At 39.7% G+C, this 22135-nt stretch overlaps 1 protein-coding gene across 5 annotated transcripts in view; it reads left to right on the plus strand.

The window, feature by feature from the left end:
* Positions 1 to 22135, plus strand: part of LOC131682087 (klarsicht protein) — a 721076-nt gene that overhangs the window by 596028 nt on the left and 102913 nt on the right. The window contains exon 1 of one of the 5 annotated variants that reach the window (XM_058963298.1): positions 17413 to 17955. The exons of the other annotated variants lie outside the window; for them this stretch is intronic. Within the exon in view, the coding sequence (XP_058819281.1) occupies positions 17887 to 17955 (69 nt within the window). The 5' untranslated portion in view covers positions 17413 to 17886. Of the gene's footprint in view, positions 1 to 17412; positions 17956 to 22135 lie in introns of those variants that run through there. 5 annotated transcript variants of the gene reach the window in all.

Consider the following 22135-nt stretch of genomic DNA (forward strand, 5'->3'; position numbering starts at 1 on the left):
TAGAAGTATTATCTGTAAATATTCTTGCAAAGTTTCAGAGTATAGCTGATGAACAAATTGTGCCTGTTAGTTTCCTTTAATTAGATTATTTTTCCTTTAAAGCCCATATTATAAAAACCATGTTTTTCAAAATTCCGCGCTCGATTACAAAAATACTATAAAGGCTATGCATATAATTGCAACACAGTGTTATGGAAATAATTCAATTTTGCACAAACTGATCTAAAAATGATTAAAAAAACATTTAACAATGTTATTAACGCACTTGTTGCTAAAAAAGACCCAACATCGAGTAATTTATTAAAAAAAAACTAAAATATTTAAATTTCAATTTTCAATCCCTATAATTGTATATCCAGTGCAGAAAATCCTTCCGAATAAGGGAAAAATAATTTTTTTGTTTCAAGTAAAAATTGCGACTCGAATCGTGTACGGATTTGAGCTGTCCGCGTCGACATTGTTAATAAAATAAAAATTGTTAATAAATCCTCCAGTTTTATTTATGTTGACCCCTGAGTAAATATATGCTCAAAAATACGGAAACGATAAGTTGTTTCTCTTGTTGTTTTCATGTTCAAACAAAATCCTAAAGAACCACCTTTTTATGTGTCACTGATGAGGAGTGCCCCTTAATTGACCGTGGTGTCCCGGAAAATACCAATATCATACTTCATAGCCTCGACATCCAGATCGTGAAACTTCATTCGTTGACAGCACCGTCAATCTCAACACTACGCGATGGAATGTAAATATAGTTATCACACTCAATAAGCTCACATGAAGCTATGTCGTCAGTTTGGCTAAGGTTATCAATGCTAACGCGAAGTTTATCATAGGTTGACTTTCATTACAGGGAATCGTGAAGTCTAATCTTCTAAAACGTGTACGTCATTTGGCGGCTTGATTTTCCGTCTAAAAAAGTCATCCATCAATAAAATTCTTTTAGATAAAATTTGATTCATTGGGAGATTGTTCTCTGGGCTTGGGTGATGAGCCTAATGGGCGCGTACTCTTGCTTGGTCGATAAGAGTGGGAGATCCGAGCGAGTGCTGGTTCATTGATCTCTGAATCTCATGACTAATAATCATTCGATCGAGTGTTTTGGCGGACGGCTGATATGGATGTTTCTACTTTTAAATGGGGGAACATGCTGGTTCGGTTGTTCGGGGACTCATTTGATCTTGAGCATAGTGATCGAGTCATTCGATTCGGATCGATGGACTGTCATCTATAAGAGATGATCAGACTGAAGGTGGGTGTTTTTATCTCTTAAATCGCTCTGTCGCTCTGGCTCGTGAAGATGGCGAGTAACACTCGTTTATAACGAATCGGATTCGCTGTTTTCAGAAACAGAGATGACAATCTCTTATGGATGGAACCTTCTCTTAAACATACTGTTCAGCCACTAGTTAATGCTCAACTAGATCAACTTAATAAACTGAAACACGTAGTTTTTGAAGAAATCCAATCCACGTGAACCATATCACCAAACACCTAAAAGTAGTTTAGATGCATGTAATATCTATTTCTGTGTTACCTATTATCTTATCTATTCTATTATCTATTAATATCTATTTCTTTATCCCTCTCACAGGAGGATTGACGGTATTGTAAATATCTTCAAGCCACAATAGACTCAATAGAATTATCTAAATATAAGGACCCTTCGCTCTTTTTGGTTTCTATTTGCACCAAGTGCTATTACTAGAGGTTAATTAGTTCTTATGTTAATAATCCACCAAGGGACCATTCATAAATTACGTAACGCTTTTAGGGGGGGGGAGGGGGTACAACAAGTTGTGACATGTTGTGACATAGGGGGGAGGGGGAGTTAGCTAGATCGTTACGTAACATGTTTTCACCGAAGAAAAAAAAATTTTTTCTAGGAATTTGTTACGTAACAGGGGAGGGGAGGATGAAGAAATTTGTGACAATTTGTTACATGGGGGGAGGGGGGAGTCAATTTTGGGCAATATTTGCGTTACGTAATTTATGAATGGTCCCCAATCATTATGACGCAAGATTTTATTTATATAAGAAGCCCGCTTCAAGATGTTGATTACAATACGCCTCGATAGTGGTGTATCGAGGAGGCCTGGAGGGCTGATAGGAGCCTTTTTTCTGTTCTTTACCTTTCATCTATTCACCCGCTCATAAACAACAATCGACTAATAACAAATAGATAATTGAGAAAGGATGTGCTATGTGTGGTGGTTGGTTATTCAAGTATTAGTAGTGTTTGAAGTACTAATGTATGTCTTTCATGTGATGATCATAACTTTAGCTGTATCTTGTACCTGTCTAATATATTGCGTCTCTCATATATTGTCTTTTATCTCTTCTTTTCGAATCCTATACTGCCATTCTACTCCCGCCTTCAGCTGGGTCAGCAAAGATTGTGATAGTGAACGTCTTAACACTCACACATTCTCAAACGCGGTCTCAAGCGGGAACCTACAAAAATGCGCTCGCGCGCGCGATTACGAATCGGTCACGTCCGGAGGTCTACCCTTGATCCCAGAAGCCTGGGTCCATGCATTCAGCTGGACCAATTAGGTAAATACGCTCATACCTATTGGGCGGCACGTCTCATGGCGACATGACCGGGAATCTTATCGATATAAGGGATCCCACTCTCTGCCAGAATTCTGGCCGCACACCGAAAATTTAATATCAGACTCACGGTTCGCGCGACCATTCAAGAACGCACAACACACGCAAATATGTTACAAAATCACGTTAGCGTACAAACGTTAGAACCCCTCGCGATTTTCTAAACAACCTACGCCCACCAACTCGCAAGCATGATTATACCCCGGTAATAAGGTTAACGTCTCAGCGCTCATAAACTTACCAACGCGATCTCAAGCGTTAATCTACAAACTCTCGCATTCGCGCCATCATGAATCGGGATCGTCCGGAAGTCTCTATCCTCGGTACCAACAGTCTAGGTCCATGTTAATTTAAAAAAAAATAAAATAGAAAAATTAAAAAAAATCGCTCCCATATCCACTAGACAAAACGTTTCATGGCGACATGACCGGGAACTCTAGTGATATGGGATAACTCACTCCCTGTCAGAATGTGATCCGTACACCGAACTAAATATCAGAATGACGGTCCGCGAATATATGAATGGCCGCAGGGTTTCAAAATCGAATTTATACACGCGAAGTCACATAGACGCGAGCACACGCGACAAACACGTCAACATACGAACGCTTAAGCCCTTCGCGATCATCTACGCACACCTATGCCCGCGATCGCGCAAACTTGATAACACTCCGGTAATTATGTGAACGTTTTAGTACTTACGAAGTTACGAACGCGAACCCGCAAACGCGCGCGATCATGAATCGGTCACGTCCGGAAATCTTTAGCCTTCATTCTAGTAATTTAGGTCCATACATTCAGTTGGACCAATCAAAAAAATAAAGCTCATATCCACTAGACCACACGCTCTACGGCGACATCGCCGGGAACTCGTGATATGGAAGATCTCACTTTCATTTAGCATCTGAGCCGTACACCAAATATAAAGTATTAGATTCACGGTCCGCGCACGATTATCCAAAGAACACACGTGAATATGCGAAATGCACACGGTTATAAAATAGATTTAATACACGCGAAGTTACATACACGTTAGCACACGCGACATACAAACTCACACGCGATCGAACACGTTAACGTACAAATGCTCGAACCCTTCGCGATGATACATGCGATCGCGAGTCCCTACGTCCGCACATACCTGAACCGTACAATGAATATCACATTCAGAATCACGGCCCGCTACAATTGGCCTAATGCAGTGTTTTATTGGGCGACATTGCCTGTCTCGTCTGCAAATTGTAGTATGTGATTCTGACGGGGAGCCCTTCCGAGAACCTAGCTCTACAGCTCCAGTAGGACAACTCTCGAAAAAAAAAATTGATTCATTGGGAGATTGTGAAAGGTGAATCAGTAGAATTTTTCCAGAGATTATTAATAGTCATCAAGGTAAAATGTTTAAGAGGAGGTAGGTAGGGTAGGTGTTTATGTGAAATCAGATGGAAAAATTCGATGAAAAAAGGGACATTTTAATTCAACTGTGATATTGACGAACCCAACTCACTATCACACTAACACTATCGGTGTTCGCGAAGCAAGCAATTAGTCCCGAGTGAAGTCCCGGAAGCACAAGAGTGTTGATTTGTTGACGGAATTCGGGACCTACTAAGTTATAGGTCTTTTACCCAATTTTTAGCCTACAGTGTCACAATGTTTAACTAATCCGTTTGTTCAGTCAACAATACATCAACCGCATTGTCCCTGCTCGGAAAAAAACGAGCGAACTCCTATTGCACGATTGAATACATCGAAAGCTGCTCAACTGCAATTCAATTATCAGCTTCTTGAGACAGATTGATCAATTTCAGCGCAGCCAAATCGCCGTCAATCTCAATCAAACCCAATTTAAGCTCTCGTTAATGCGCCCGCTTCCAAAGTTCACTGACCACAGCCACCGGCCATTTGAATGGGCTGCACTGAATTACAAGCCCCGCCCGTCTGTCTGCCCCACCACCGACGCAATAAGCGTTCCAAACAGTAAATAAAAACAGTTCAGTCATTGTCATGCCACATTCAATGCGATGGTGAAATTTCTCGTCCCCTTTTCCTCACCTTTCCTCCCCTTTCAGCGACAAGCTAATGCACTTTTGTCGTCGGAGGAGGAGGAGGTAGATTGCATTCGTTTGACGAAATGTCACTTTCGCTCAATTTTTCTACTCCCACAGCTCCCTTCTCCTCCTCGTTCATCAACATTAACCGCCCGGTTCGAGCAGCAGCAGCTGCACCAGTATATGCGCTTGATTTTTGTTTTTGTTTAAGCCGTCTGTCAAGCCTTAGCCTGCCTTCAGGCCAAGTCGGCAAAGTATTCAAATTAAAGCTCACCAACATCAATTGTGTAAAATGTGTACATACAAACGCGCGGTCGGTCCGTAGTACTGGGTCTTACACAATGTTTGCTTATCGCTAGGGTTGATATTTGCTTCCTGCAAAAGCTGCCCCCGCTACAGGACCACCTTGCTTCGGACCGTACCGTACATTGTTCGCAGGCTAACCTGAAACACGGCACCGTGCATTCTGGCCGGCACAATCGTCTTGTCTTCGGCGGGTGAATTTTTATTCAATTAGTTGTGCAGGGAGGTTCATCAATGGTTGAAATCTGAGAGAAAGATCACGCTCTCGGTCGCCCGGCGGTACCTGATCGTTTTCTTTTCTATTTATGTTCCATCGAAAGGGAACATCCCTGGCTTGGATTCGACTGAAGGCTGAAGACCCTCCGTCGGGAACGAGTTTGGGTATTCTCCCGGGGCGGGTGGATAATCCCTTTCATAATGCTGTAATATAAAAGATAAAAGTTATGATGCGCTAATAATGGCCATTGTGAGCTCTTGGAAACCGATTGGCATCTGAGCGTTGCCGATCAATGGGCAATTGTTTGTTTGTTTTGTGTTGCTGGAAACAAGATTCCTTGATCGGTAGCAAGCTTCCGCCTTGAACTCGTGTTCAGAAGCTTCACGTACTTTCCCGATGAATGGATCGTTCCATTGAGCTTCTGTTTTCTGTTTTGTTTCGGATTACGCAATTTAAGTTCTAAGCAACATCTCAGTTACCTCACCAACATCCGTTGGCCCGTTTTCCCGACTGATTAAGGATAGTCACTGCGGCACCAATTAATCACTGAACCCCTCGTGCAAATGGCTTCTGCGACACCTCTCACTGCGTCGTGATGTTTCGCGAGTGTGCGTCACATGCAGGCATTAATCTTTCAATTGCCACGATGTCATCATCGTCTTCTAGCCTGACGCAAAGTCGCTGTTGTGGTGTCTCGAGAAGTGTCGTAGATTTATCGACTCTAACTTTTGCATAAGTACCACCACCGCTTGAAACGGCTTTGACTGACGAGGAGTGGAGCTCCACTCATAAAGTGCAACATTCCGACAACCATAAGCTCATCCTGTGTTATGAAAGAGTAATTTTCTAGCCAACCTCGGCAGTTGTTGAGGGCCGTGCGGAACGAACGACGGTGGCCTTTTCGGCGGGAAGGGCCAGTGATTTAGAAGGTGGTTAGTCAGTGAACTTAACGCTGCTAGCAAGGGTCATTTGTGCGGTTCCAATTCACTATCTTAACGTGCGTCGCCGCGTCGTGGGTTTTGCTGTGTTGTTTCACACGTGTGTCAGATGTTCAAATCAAAACGACAACAGACCGGGCAGCTGGCAGGATTTGCAACCTACATCGATGCGTGGAGGGTACTTTTGTTGTCCGAACGTTTTTCCTCAGCGGGTGCGCTATTATGTTGTTTCATAAATCATTCGGTTTTGTGCTCATGGTCGTCTCATCGGTAATCGGTTTCTTTGCAATGCCATTTCAATTTTCAACCTTATGTCACATCACTCGAACAATGTTATTTCTTTCTAATTTATTTCCATTTCTGCGCTGTCTTTTGTTTTCGCACTGTTTCGATTCGCTGCACAATACAACACACACACAAGTCGAGAGTTTTCAACTAGTCACACTGAACACTATCACTTTTTTTTTGTTTGTAAGATAGCGATGCTCACTGTGCAGCCATATGAAATTAGATGTCTCGGTTAGAAAATGACATCATAATCACTGTCTTGTTGAACACCCAACTTGGAATGTGACATGCTAACTGAAAACTCTTTCGGATTTGTGAATTAACTTTAACTAATTTAACAGTTTTTTTTCGCTAAATTAACAGTTTCAAAAAAAATTTGTTTTAAACTTTCAACTTCAAACCTTCAAAGTAATCCTACCTATGGAAATACTATGAATGGATTCCATGAAAAAGCAGCAGTCCTTATTACTGATTAATTTTCTTGAGGAAGTCCTCCTCTTGCCAACGGTGTTGCGAGAGGCTGCTTTTTTCTTTTTCCAGGGATATCCGCTTTTCGGGGCTTTCCCAATTGAACCATAAAGAAATGTGAAACATAGATACCTTTTAGTGTAATTGTTTATATTAATAATTGTTTTTGTAGCACTAAATCACGTCATGTGCTAGTCGTATGTTTATCTGTTGATGGGAGGTGCGAGTTGGTGTGGGTCGGTACGTTTGATTTAGTTTACACTCCATTGTCGATTCATCTGATTGTTTTGTAACAGCTGAGTCAGGGAATGGATGCAGAACTGACATATATGATGAAATAGTGGGTATTTAATCGTCTCGCGTGAAATTTTATCCTTCCTATGACTCGTTGGTAACTTTATTCCGCCGTTCAATTAGAGAACTCGATTCGAATCATTCGAGAAATTTCGATGGATTTACCGACGCACGTTCATCATCCATTCCCGGTCACCATAACCCGACAAAATTTATTTGCTGGCATTTTTATGTGTTTCTGTAACATCCTGTTTCAATTACTTTAATTGAATGTTACATGGGTTATTTTCTTCTAATTCATTCGTTTGCTTTTTTTTGTACCTATAATTGTTTGCTTCTCTACTACTCATGCATACCAATTTACACGCTCTTACTTCATCTTTTACATCTTTTTTATCACTCGCCATGTTATTCTTTAACCATATTTTAAATTAGATTTAAAACACTCACTAACACGATCAATTGCATATTCTCCCTCGGTTCTGCCCTCGGTTCTAGCAGTCTACTAGATTCATGCCTTCAGTTGGATCAATAAAAATCAATGTCGCTCACATTCACTAGACAACACGTTCCTTGGCGAGATAACCGGGTAGTTGACTGACTATCAGATTCCCGGTCCGCGCGATCATTCACGAACAGACGCGAATATGCGAATGGCCACACGGTTATAAAATCAACGTCACACTCACTAAGTTACATACACGTTAGCACACGCGACATACAATCGCTCTTCACGATCAAATACATACGCCAGCGTTCGCGCGATCATGGCTCGGTCACGTCCGAAAGTTACTACACTCGATCGTAAAAGCCTAGCTACACGCCTTCAGTTAGACCCATAAAAACGATGCTGATATCCACTAATCAACATTCGATGGCCGATAAGCCTAGTGATATGGGGGAACTCATTCTGCTATAACATCTTCTCTTCCGCACACTGAAAATTAAATATCAGATTCAAGAATCGCGCGATTATTCAAGAACAGCAAATGATAACACGGTTATAAAATCGAATTTATCCACGCGAAGCTACATATAAGCTATCATACACGACATATTACGATTGCCCACGCGATCGAACACGTTAACATACAAACGCTCGAGCTTTCGCGATCATCCATGCACACCTTTATCCGCCATCATCCTGCGCCCGTGAGCTCGCAAACATGAAAATACCCCGGTGATTGAGTGAGCATTTTACCAATTGACAAACGCGGTTTTAAACACGAATTTCCAAAGACCCGTGTGCGTGCGATCAGGAATCGCTCATGTCTTAAAGGCGCTACCCTCGACCTTAGCAGTCTAGCTTCATGCCGTCAGTTGAAACAACAAAGAAACGATGCTCATATCCACTAGACAACACGTTCCATGGTGACATGACCGGAAATTCTAGTGATATGGGAGAACGCACTCTCTTCTACTATCTGAACCGTGCAATGAAAATTGAGAAGCAGATTGTCGGTTCATGCGATCATTCAAAAACAGACGCGAATATGCGAATGGTCACACGGTGATAAAATAGAATTCATACTCGTAAATCTAACTCATTTTCGCCCACGCGAGAGAACACGTTAACATATTATCGCTCGACTCCTTCGCGACGATACACGCCATCGTGAAGCCCTACGCCCACACATTTGAACCGTTCACTCAATATCACATTCAGAATCACTGCCCGCTGCTATTAGCCATGAGCAGTGTTTTAGTGGGTGACATTTCTCGTCGCATCTGAAATGCAGTGAGTGATTCTAATGAGGAGTCAGTATGGCAACTCTCGAAAAAAGGTTTTATTTAAAAACTCTTACATCGAAGTAACCTAGCCTACAATGTTTTCAAACGCCGTTTGCGTGCTCAATTATAATAGCGTTTAACGAAGTATGTATTATTCGGAGAAGCTGTTACCTTTATGGTTGTGATTTTAGAGGAATACATTGTTCTGTGATAAGTAAAACACAAAATAAATTTTTCACTATGTCTTCAGTAAAGTTGTAGCTTGTGTCATGGCAAATAAAATTGCTGAAGACATTGTATATTTAATGTTACTAGTTCTCAGGTCATGCATAATTTTATATGGAAGACCCTTTAAAATTCGCCTTTCATATTTGTTGGAGTTATGGAAAAATTTTTTTTATCTTTTTAGAGTATTTTACGCCTTAGACCAATGATTCTCAATCACGCGAAAGCGTTGCTAGAGGTCCACGAAGAAAAATATATTTTTCGAGTGGATATGGGACCATTCACAAATTACGTAACGCAAAAATTGCTCAAAATTGAGTCACCCCTTCCCCCATGTAACAAATTGTCACAAATTTCTTCATCCCCCTTCCCCTATTACGTAACAAATTCCTTGAAAAAAAAATTCTTCGGTGAAAACATATTACGTAACGATCTAGCTTACTCCCCCTTCCCCCTATGTCACAATATGTAACAATTTGTCGACCCCCTCCCCCCTTCCCAAAAAAAACGTTACGTAATTTATGAATGGTCCATATTGAAAATGCAAACTTTGTTTCCTAACAGACTAAAAATAATATATTGGTAGCATACTAAATCGATTTTTAACCTTGGGGGTCCGTCCGTACCCAGAATGATTTCTAAAGGGTCCGTGGTACGAAAAAGGTTGATAACCGCTGCCTTAGACAACTCGCTAAGGAGCAAAAATAAGCAACAACATCATAAAATACTGGAAGTGCTAACGTTTTACTTTCCGAGAAAAACTAACGACTGTTGGTAGGGTTCTTTTTAAGGGTTATGTTCGGTTTCCAGTCTTTAAAATATTTAACAAACGGAATAATTACTTTTCATCCGACATTTCGGCTTGATTCCTTGAAAAAGGTGCAATACATGCCGCCGAAACGTCGGATGAAAAGTAATTATTCCGATTGTTAAATATTTGAAAGACTGGAAGAGCTGAACATAACCCCTAAAAAGTTTTACTTTCCTATAGCGATAGAATTGTTAGTCGAACCGAGGCTTCCCGAGCGTTATGTTCATAACAAAATGCCATGCTATTAATTTGGAGCATGAAAACAGCGTTTCAAAACACTGTGCAGTCTGAATTTGACGCTTGAAGCTTATATCCGATTTTTACTTTTAAATATATATAGAACCTGTTTTTTGAAATTCAATTCTGCCGACTTATTTTCGGTCGCGAAATAGTTATTGTTGATAGTTTTACCTAAAGTGCGATATATTGGCCATATATGAAATATGAATTTCCAACAACGAAATATACGCTAATGAAGGCAAATTTGTTACTCATATTTATTGCAAAATTCACAAGGTAATTAATTCATCATCATTTATGACAAGCTAAAAACAAGTGGTTCAAAACACTAACATACAAACGCTCGAGCCCTTCCACGCATACCTGCGCACAGTGGCCGGAAACCGGACAAAACCATTGTTGATATATTTTATTTTTCCTAGGTTTCTTACCTATTGAATAACATATTCTCCAAATTGGGATTCGAGTGTGTATCTTCGTCGCGATCGGTTGACTCTCGTAGAGCTCCCTTCGGGTCGGTTAATTTTCATCATTTTCGGCACAGTTTACTGCCTTCCGGTTATCTAAAGTGTGAATAACGGTGCAATTTAACGATAGACCACCAGGTGTCGCCCCAAAATTCTTCGCCCGAAAAATAGGTGGCAAACCAGCCGGTCGGTGCTTAGATAATTTCGTCCGCGTTCCTTGGTGTTTCATCGGCGGTGCTATCTTTGAAAATGAGCCGCCTTGGATATTCAACTGTTTTTTTGCTTTCTTATTTTATTGCAAATGAGTAGAGGTTTTGATTCTTTTACATTCGGGATTGCAGATATTTTGTCGCATATAAATTTTGAGTGTTCGTTAGTGTGATGGCACTGTAAGGGAACACGTATCCGCCGGTCGGCCAACTTTTCTTTGGACTGAGCAAACTAATTTCTATGTTTGTTTGGGGTTTGTTTTACCAACGGGGGAACTGATCCACAGAGCATTCAATGTGCTTAGAGGAAACACATGGCCTTATTTGAGTTGAATGATGACTTCAATCATGTTTAATGTTTGAGAATTGACAATTCGCGAGAGGGATCGGGGACCGGTTGGCAATTACCTTCAGTTATGTCAGCACGAAAAATAAGTGTTTTTCTGTCATGTTCATTGGTTAGCGTTCAATTCTATCTCATGCCCCCACGCGACTCTGGGTCTATTGGTGACATTTGGTCCTTGGACAGGCGACGACAGAGTGCTGTCGGCCTTCTGCCGGTGGTGGCAGACTGAGGGGGTGCGAGTGGATCTGGCCGAGAAGACAATACCGTAAAGATGAATGGTTGTTCGGGGGTTGGCTCCAATGGGACTTTGATTTGACTGGTGTCGATGATCGCGGGTCGAGCGTACTGAAGGTTCGCCGCATCTGTTTTGGTGAATCTAATTTCAAGTTCCGTTATTGGTAACAGGTCCATGCATCGGGTTAACGATCCTCTGTATTTTCCTTCAATGTTCGATATAATCGTTCGTATACGTTTATTTCACTAACAATCCAGTATGGAAGATAGGAAATACTTTCGTTGATTTATAACTTCTCGAGCTATCATAACTCTTTGTCTGTATAACGTGTTATCACTCGGTAGTTTGCAACCCAAAAATATATCGTAGAGAAGGAATAGCGAAATTAGTCTAAATAATGTCGCAATAAATAGTGATCCGGCCCATTACGCAGGTAAGATTAGCTTTTCTAGGCAATACTCCCACGGTCGGCAGTGTGGGGTTGGAATTGCTTTTGTTTCGTAAATGTGGGATACTCTCGGTGGCCGGCTGCCCAGAGTTTGGAAAGAACCAAAAAATAAACAAGATCTTCTTTTTCGAGCGATCGTGTTCCCGAAGACTAACTAAACTACTACCTAGTGCTTTGCAGGTCGCATCGCTTGCTTGGAGCGAATCCTAGACCCTATTTCCTTCCAAACCACTAACTCCGCGACACCTATGGAAGAGTCCGATGAACCTTCTGTATAAGATTCCGCACGAGCACCGACACGATAGAAACCATGAACAAATTCGTCACGTGATTGAATATTATTAAAAAATATATGCAGTGCTCCTTATAGCCGGCTATCCGGAGTTCAAGTTGCTCATTTTGCTAATCGTATTAATACAACAAATGATAAATTTCCCAAATGCTCGGCAGCCGGCTGCCCAGAGCAATGATTACATGATAACGCTATTGGCACATTTACTAATAACTCTCCCCTTCCCGTGATACATGGGGAGATGCGGAGGATTCCTCGGTCTCTAGTAGCAACATGTATCGGACTAACATTCCTTCCTTTCCCAGAAGATCGGTATTGATCAGCATGAAGGGATCAGAATAGATTATACAATGTGGCTCATCATGTTATTCCCAAGCATGTTGTTCCAATGAACATTTTGCAACCTAATTTGGTTCTGGTCAATAACGGAGTAGCAACTACGGGCGATCTCTTATGCTTATGCTTATGCTTATTGAATAACATATTCTCCAAATTTTGTCATCATTGAATGATGAATAAATTTTTAATGGCAATTTCAACGTCGCTGTGTCAGGCAATTCTAATGATTTTCATTTTTGAAATCACAGTATCTATCTTCACTTCAAAAACATTTTGTTCATTCAGTTCTGATCCGATATGATCACAACTAGTTTCATTTTAATCTTGTTTTGTTTTGCCCCTTTTTGCCCGGAGACGTTTAAAATCGACATTTTCAAATGTTTGCTGATATGGAAGCGTATGGTTATAGTAGGTTCATGGTGCAAAATAACAACTGAATAAAACGTAAACAAACACTTTATGTAGAAATTTGAAGTAGTTGTTATTAATATAACTAACCAGTGAAATCTGTCATAAAAATGGATTTATGCTAATAAGAAAGGTTCGAAACACTGCATGGCAAAAAATATCTCATATTTTATAACTTTTGACAATGAAGACAGCACCCTAAAATTATTCTAACATGTGATTTTCAGTCAGATTAAGCAATATTTTTGCTATTGTCCGACTTTTGTTCGAAGACCCGCTACTGTGCTGCGCCCGAGATCACGCAAACATGAAACGCTCCGTCGATAAAGCGAACGTTTTAGCACTTGGAAATTTATAAACGGAGTTTTAAGCACGAACATATAAACGCTCGTTTCCACGCGATTATGAAATCTTCACGTCCCCACATATGATCCGCACGCTGAAATTCACAATCAGGATCTTGACCCGCTGCAATTGAACTTAAGCCTTATTTTAGTAGGTGACATGGCTCGTCTCATCTGCCTTAGTGGTTCTAGCAGCTCTAGTTGGACCACTCTAATATAAAATAAAGAAATCCTAGCAATTTACTGTTTTTGTTATAGTCGTTAACACACATTCTGTCCAACTAACTCATTCCGATTGGTGGAATCTTGTTATGATCATCGTTAGTTCGGTGCAGCGTATTTATTCACTTATTTTCAGTTGATATTCAGTTTCTGTTTCAAACTGAATGTGGGTCATTCCACGCGAAGTGATAAAAAAAGATGTAAACATGAAATCGACCTTCACGGATTTGAACCAAATTTGGTGGAATTGTTCATCTAGGGCGAAGATATAAAAATCCAAATTTTTGTGTCAATCGAACTACTTCTCGGGTTATGGGAACACCCCCCGTTTTGACAAATTGCCAAAACCATTGATTATCTTTTGATCATATCTCCGGTTCTATTGACTCTAGAATCAAACCGCTAGTTTTGAGGAAAATTATTCAAGGATCAAAGAAAAAATATTAATTTTTGGCGGCAGTGCTGCCAACTATGCGATTTTTTCAGTTAAATATAAAAAATTAATTTTTCTCTCAATGCATATATTTTAATTTTGAAAATTCTAATGCCATCGTATTCCTCAGACATTTTTACATAAGAAACACTTATAATCTCAATATAATTTAAGCGCATCCTGAGATACATCGTTTTGAAGGAAAAAACTCGTTGGTAAATGAACTGAAGGTATTAAATGTTGCGTGAAACTTCAGCCAGCTTGGAAGTGAATGCTGGAATTCCATTAAGTCGTTCAATCGCAGTTTTTCAAGAATCGCAACTTTTCAAAAAAGAATCGTGGTTCATTCACTCTTTTTCAAGAGTCGACTTTGATCTTTTGATCGATATGCGATCGATTGTTTGTCATGCAAAATTTTGTTTATAAAACCCAAGAGATTAGTTGCTTAAACTCAGGAATGTTTGGTTGTGACGCGCGATACAAAGTTTTGACCAATTTTATGCCAAACTCGCTATGTATGATATGATTCAGTTCATCGTATAGGATAGATATTCATTTGTGGATGCTGATTCCAATGGCAGATCCCAGTTATCATCCTGAATTTGAATACTCAGCATTCTAAAATCGCAACAGTTGAAGTCCAGCTCTCAGTTACTGTTACATCGTCATTTGGGTTAAGAGTAATAGCGCTATGTGATTTAAGTTTCAATACATGATGGTGATGGTCTATTTTTATAAAATTGTATGGCATATCAATGATCTCTACGCAATCGAGAAGCCTCCCATACACATTCATTTATTTGATGTAAACCGACGAATGGCAACGACTCTGTGAGAATAATTTCCTGTTCCAACGATGCATTAATGGCCAGCAGTGTATTTAAATTCTCGTCGCGAGTACTGATAAGGCTTAGAAGATTTACCTTTCTGTAGAGATCAGTGTGCTAGCTGCAAACGAATAACAACTTGTTTTAATATCTCGCAGCCATCCAGGGACACTGATTTTAGTGAAGATTTAACTGCAACTAGGACGCCACCACCACGGGTTAGTGTGCTTGTCGGTATAATATGTTGCGAACACAACTAAAAAAATGAATACAACGATGAGAACTATGAGTTTGCAATGTCTGATTGAAACCATGTTTCTGTCAACACTATCACGTCGTAGTCGCAACCTGTGAGTGAAATGTGAAAGTCACTTGTTTTGGTTTGCATACCTCTGATATTCTGGTGGTAAACAGTCAGGCAATCGGAAGGAAACTGGGCTACTGGTTGAGTATTGATAACAGAGAATGTTGGTGGAGAAACATAATCCATTATAAATAGGTCCGGCGGTATGATCAGCAATAAATGAAGCTTGCGGTTTAATTAGCTCATAATAACAGTAAGTGATTTGATCATAAGAAAGGTAGTTTCACGCTGCTTGTTGGATTATTTATTTGGATAAAATATTAGCTATGTGTTGCTGAAATAGAAGGCAATAATTGTGTATGTCTGTTTGGGTACATTGTCAAACTAGAGCTAATTTGGGTACTAGTTTGAATATATCGTCTAACTTGGTCCCAAGTTGGTGCTAGTTACTGACGAAATGAATTCGAAACACAAAAATGCAACTTAATATTAAATTGGGTCTTGTACCCAACAAATTAGTTCAGTCCAATTATCCCTTTTTGAGTATGAATATTTCGTAGTGTCAGGCGTTCGGTTCCTTAACCAAAAAACAATCGTTCGTTTTTTGTTTTTCGTCAGCAAAAACAGAGCTTCTGGCTGTTGTTTCCCAGGGCATCGGTCGGGGTTTCCCAGTTGCTTTTGGCGTAATATATGTCCGTTGACTACTTGGATATAGTGCTAATTTGAGTACTAGTTCAGATACATCGTCTAACTTGGCCCAAGTTGGTGCTAGTTACTGACGAGATGAATTCGAAACACAAAAATGCAGCTTAATTTAATAATTTTGTATGATCTCCTTTTTTGGCGAGTCGTTGATCCATAGTGCATGCACGTTAATCATTTTGTGTACAGCAAATTAATATCTCACGTTTATTTTGTTTCCTTTCTCATTGTTGGAATGTTTTTGTCTCTCTCCAAGTATAGTCTTTTTCATCAAGATAAGGGTCCACAAACAGAAATATTTGTTTGAAATTCTTTCGAATCTATTTCAATTTCACTATCCGACGAACATTTCATTCATGGCCTACTACGATTAACACACATTTTTCCTTACCACTTACCACTCCAGCCATTCGATCATCGCCAATCCAGGCCAGCCCTATAAAACCCGAACATCTCGGTTAGAAAACGGCGGCAATGGTCTTAGAAGTACCGTCAACCTTTCACTGTCTGCCATGATGATAGTAGGTGTAGGTACTTGAAACCATAAAAATGAAATCTCACATAACTTCCTTTTGTTCAAATAAAAAAATGCTTTTTATTTCGATGAAGAGCCCTACTTCCCTGCCCGGTTGCTGTGAGCAAAGGCTTAACAAAGCCAGCTGTTCCGGACTGACTGTGGGTTGAGATACATACGTGATAGTTTCAGTCGTCGTAAAACAATGGCAATGTTTGAGCAGCACGTGAATAACAACAGAAAACAATTACCGAAAACTTTTATCCTACCGGCAAAAGAGGCTATCAGCAAGATAGATAGCTAGCTAACTAACCCTGAAGTGGATAACCGACCGGGCCAATCCGCGGCTCATTTCGACGGCTGCAAGTGATCAGAGTTTCACTACTTTTTTTCGCTTTTGTGAATCCTATTACATTACATTTCCTTCAACCGTAATCGCTTTTGTTCGGCGTTCGATTTGATCTGAGCCGCTTTGCGGATTCCGGGTTGTTTGGGGCTTTGAAATGAAGCACCACTCCACTGACATTTCCACTATTAATCATAACCTTAAATTTTGATTTTATATTATTGTATTGAATTTTTTGTTCATTTTACCCGTCACTCCCCACTGGTCGACAGGTGATTTACCTGCACCATAGCCATGTTTTATTGCCTTTTTATTGCATCTTATCAGTCCAAGGCGTATGAATCACTCATTCAATCTGCAATCCATCTCACTTTACCTGTTCTCCATCATCTACCGACCGCTGCGCGACTATCTATTTTGACAGCCGGAGAACAAAGTGCAACGAATCCCGCTTCCAAACTTGACTGAGAGGTTATCTGAGCAGAAACACGTCAGCCAAGCCGCAACTAGCTAAACAGAGCTGCTGCAAAAGTGTGATAATCTTATCACTTTTCGGGATAATTTTTCAGCATTCTCTTTCGTTCGTCTTCAGTCACTACCACTTGCTTCGAGGGGGCAGTGGTGCGATCATGTTTTTTTCTCTCTCTGCAAATAGCACAGAAGGAAGTTTCAACTCTATTCGGGACGACGCGCTTATAGGGGCAAAGGCCTTCACATTCCAACCCCGGTCAGAAGTAAAAGTGTGTTTAACATCGTCGTCTTCGTCGTCGTCGCCGCCACCGTCAGATATTAAATTTTGAGTGTCCACAAACGTGTCAGACACGGTGTGCTGTCCGTGAAAAAGTTCCGTGACTCCGCGACGAAAATAGGTTTTCCTCCGTTAGATATACATATTTTTTCAGTTGCTTCGGAAAGTGCTAGTGGTGATACATTTATGAACGTGGAACGCTTTTCAAGAAGCTGACGGAAGCAAGTCTAAAAGATTGATCGGCTCAAGCACCCGTTTCGCTTCTTCTATTGGTAAAATTGAGACAAAATCTGGTTTCTAGTTCGTTGGTTAGCACGTTTTTCGCGAGAGGAAAGTGTTGAAGCGATACCAATTTACGGCTTGTTTATGTTTTCCACTCGATGCGGGGCAGCTGTTTTCCTCTCCGGTTTCTATTTTTGCAAACCTTAGCCCCGCGGTGAATTTATGGGTAACTGTGCGTGCGTGCGGGCATTCCGATGCGTGAATATTTAATGGTGTGACGAAAAGTTGGTGTTTTTTGAAGATCATGTTTACTGCTCCTAGCGCGAAACTGGGCGAGGACCGGAGAGATCGAATTTTTGCTGAGGAGTTGGCCGTAAGTTTAATCTTTATGTAGTGTGTAAAAATAATCGATCCGTGAGCCGTTATTTTACTCTATACTCATCTCTATACTAATAATTTAAAAGCACTCTTCGAGATAGTGGAACATTTCGAAAATAAAAAACCTTCGCTAATATGTTCTAACGTACACCCAGTTTCAATTGTGAAAATATGTCATACTATAAACTTTTTACAAAATTGTATACTGTCTATTTATAAAATAAGCACGAAAAAGCCATATATTAAGCTTCATTCTGCATCGCGACGATTTTTATTTACATGTTGAAGAGAATGTTATTTACATTCTCAATAGTAACAATCAATGAGAGGATCAAAATCTAACGATAGTCGGCCAGTCATGCCGGTTTTACACAATGCAGAGGTTAAAAATTCCTCCGTTATGGCTATGAGTAAAGCAAACTATTAATTTTTATATAGCTTTGCTGCTTATCCACTACACAAACAGCACAGAATGATCTAATTCACCCAAAGTGACAATTGTCACATAAAGTGGAATCGTCTGGGGAAAAAGTGATGAATGATTCACTTACCAAAATGTTGATGGCTAGAACAAAAAGCGTGCTTTATTTTCGGTATTATCTTAGAAACTATTGCAAAGGTTCGCTGTCGCGAAAAAAATGCAGATTGAACAGCTAGTAGCAGAATGTAATGATTGGAACCATTTTCAAATAGAATATGGCGGCTTCCAGTTTCCATAAACCAATAGCCTCCAAAATTTTTGATTGATTTATTGGAATGTTACTAGGAGTGAATGGACATTTTGCAAAGTTGTACAGTGACGCCAGTCGTGGCCCATTTTCATAGTCTCAAAGCTGTGCAGATGAATTGAGGATATTATGACAGCTATGTAAGTTGTATAGCATGAAGAAACAGACAACAGAAGACAGAATTTTCGATCACTTGAAAAAGGGTCAACAAAGATCGAAACGTTGGAGAAAGACAACAAAGAATGTTTTTGACTGATATTTTTTAATTTAATTTTTACATCTTTAATAAGAGAAAAATGTTCCAAAGAAAAGATTCGCAAAAATTTGAACTGATTTGTTACTTTGAAATCATCAAGCGATCTAATTTATATTGAGCGCAGCGTTGCCAAGTATTTTGAACCGAAATCTGGCACTTTCGAAAAGATAAACCAGAAAAAATCTGGCATACGATAGCTTGCAATCCATGCTTAAAATTTTCATGCTATTGTTGGTGAGTTCGTCAAATTTTATCGAGGGAGTTGATAAATCCGAGAGACAGTTGTCTCTCCTGTGACATTAAAATAGTTATCTTACCACTTATTTAAATCCCTCTAACCTATTAGCGAAAGTTAAACCTACGATTTGTTTATATACTACGATGTATAGAAAAATAAATTATTTGAAGGAATAGGTTCTTTAACATTAAATTTAGTTAATTAATTATTTTGGAAAAAAACAATTTTCTAAAAAAAACCATTTTCTAAAGATCTTCTCGTCTCTAAATTGAATTGAATACTGCTATGTAAAACTGCTTAACTTTTTATCGCTTGGAGTTTATTAATCGCAAACGAAAACGAAGCGTACAATTCAAAATATCTGGAAAAATCTGGCACAATTAATGAAATCTGGCAAAAAGTCTGGTTTGACCGGATGTCTGTTTAGCTGCGAAAAATCTGGAAGAATCCAGATAAATCTGGAACAATGGCAACGCTGATTGAGCGGCAAATTGTATCGGTTGTACAATGGATATTCTTGCATTGTTGTTTCTATTTCTGTTTCACAACAAATTTTAACAGTCCTTCTTTATATAAATTTCTCATAGTGTATAGATGACCCATATAAAAACCCAAAAACCCTTCCCGGTTTAAAATAACGGACTATGATTACGCCTCATTTTTCAACATTTGATGATCTTCATATTTGGTCAATTTAACTTATTGAAGAGCTTTCGAAATCAAGTATGCACTGTATAAAACTTTTACCAAAGAGATGTAATTGATCAATATGGCTCACACCGAAAAAAAAACAATGGAAATGTCCAAAAGTCGTAGACCTACAGTGCGCGATGTAGTACAGTTGATCAATGTGAAAATCGATCTTGTGCTTACAGAAGTATCACACATACAGCTACATCACACGATGCACGTTATACTATGCAATTTATCTTTTCCCAAAGGTAAAATACTGGATTAACCAATTTGCGCATAAGGGTTAGAAAAGTTGGAATTTAATGTTTCGTGTTCCATTCGTCAGTAACTAACACCAACTTGCTATTAGTTAGACGAAGGTAAAGATAAATTGCTAATAGGTAAAGATAAATTTCAAATATGCAATTTATCTTTTCCTTTGAGAAAAAATAAATAGCATATTTGAAGACATTTGGCTCTCATGCCAAAAGAAAGTTCGTTTCCCTATACTCGTCAGCGACTCAGAGCATCTGTACTTGACTAACCGAGACATGACTCGGTACCAGCCAGTTGCTTTAGGCGTTGACGTATGTTGTGTGAACTGTTTGGATTTAGTGTCTGACTAACGCCAATTTGGTGTTAGTTTTGATACATCGTCTAACTAATAGCAAGTTGGTGTTAGGTTCTGACGAGTGGAACACGAAATGTGAAATTCCAACGTTGTACTATAAATGGACAATGATCTTATGGAAATTCGCCTACACGATTTGACTCACTAGTACGGATTATATTGAAAGACTCATGTCGAAGTATAGAAAAGTGGAATCTGTTATAAATGACACTTGGGCAAACCTGACCTTCTCTACGGTGTTCGGGCGGTGCGAATGCGTCTCAACCCACATATACCACCAGGTGTTAACTACATACAAAGAAACTTGTGCACATACCCTGATGCCCACTTGTCTGTTCTGTAACTAGGTGGCACACCACGGTCAGCCATGCGCCAAAACAACTAAAGAAAACTCATCTACAACCAACACCACCAAATAGCCTTCAACATTTGCTGATACGCCACAGACAGCCAGCCCAAAAAAAACAAATACCCGTACAATCAATATTCCACGGTATCCCGAAACCTATAGCTAGCATACCCAGGGAAGTAACAAACAAACAAAAAAGACGGCTATACCAGATACAATCGAAATCACTCAAAAAGCACCAAAAATCTAACAACGAACATCAAAGCTGCTCTAGCGACAACGACGACATGGACGCAAGCACGAGCGAGTGAGAAGGCATACGAAACGATCAGCAAGCAGCAGAGGATAACCCTGACCATTGCTCGCAACTGAGAAATAAATTTAACACAAGGAGCTGAAAGCAGTACGCGCTGGATAAACGACAGAAATAATATTTATTCTTATTATTTTTTGTCATGAATTGTAAATTAAATTTATCTTTAAAATGTGTATTATTTTCGAGAAGCCTAATTAATAATATAATATGGATGAAACCCATAAGGTAAATTTTCCATTGTTTTGTTATTTGTTTTTCCAAATATTCATGTGAGTTTCTACTATTGTGGTGGTACTAACAGCCTATTTCCGCCGTCTATTCAATCTGAAATTGCACCCATATTAGTTAGCATTTCGAAGGGATAGAAACCCGAAACTGACGGTTTTGGACTCCCATTGCTAACCATTCCCATTTAAACATCCAAGAATACCAAAAGTTGCCATCTTGGATGTCAAAATAACTAAATCATAAATTTCCGTCCGCTACTCACCACTTCCTTTTGGGTACCACACATTTGACAATGGGGTTACTTTTATTGTAGCAGGGAGCCGCCATCTTGGATTTCGTTATGGTTACACTCATAAATTTCCATCATCTGCTAAACCTTTCAATTGAAATCCCTATTTGTTTTAGTAGCCGGGAACAGCAATCTTGGTTTTTAAGATGGCGCCAATCACGAGTTTGCGTTATCTACTGACCACCCCAAATGACAATCATATTGATCAGATATGGAATTTAGAGCCAGGACAGATCTAGCGCTGCATTGATACTAGCTCAAAAACAGAGACTATTCATGTTCCTGAGCAAATCACTTTCCACGCGTGATGAGCTCTGATTAAGCCAATTAGAAGTAGTGAAATCAAAACTTGGTTCGGTTTAGTAAGCCAAAGCAATATGGAGAAAATTGAGTAAAACTACTTTTGTGTGTGAAGCATGTTTCGATTTCACCAGTCAGCTTAATCAGAGCTCCTATTCGTGCGGGAAA

The sequence above is a fragment of the Topomyia yanbarensis genome, chromosome 2 (assembly GCF_030247195.1).
Source record: "Topomyia yanbarensis strain Yona2022 chromosome 2, ASM3024719v1, whole genome shotgun sequence".
Classification (NCBI taxonomy): Eukaryota; Metazoa; Arthropoda; class Insecta; order Diptera; family Culicidae; genus Topomyia; species Topomyia yanbarensis.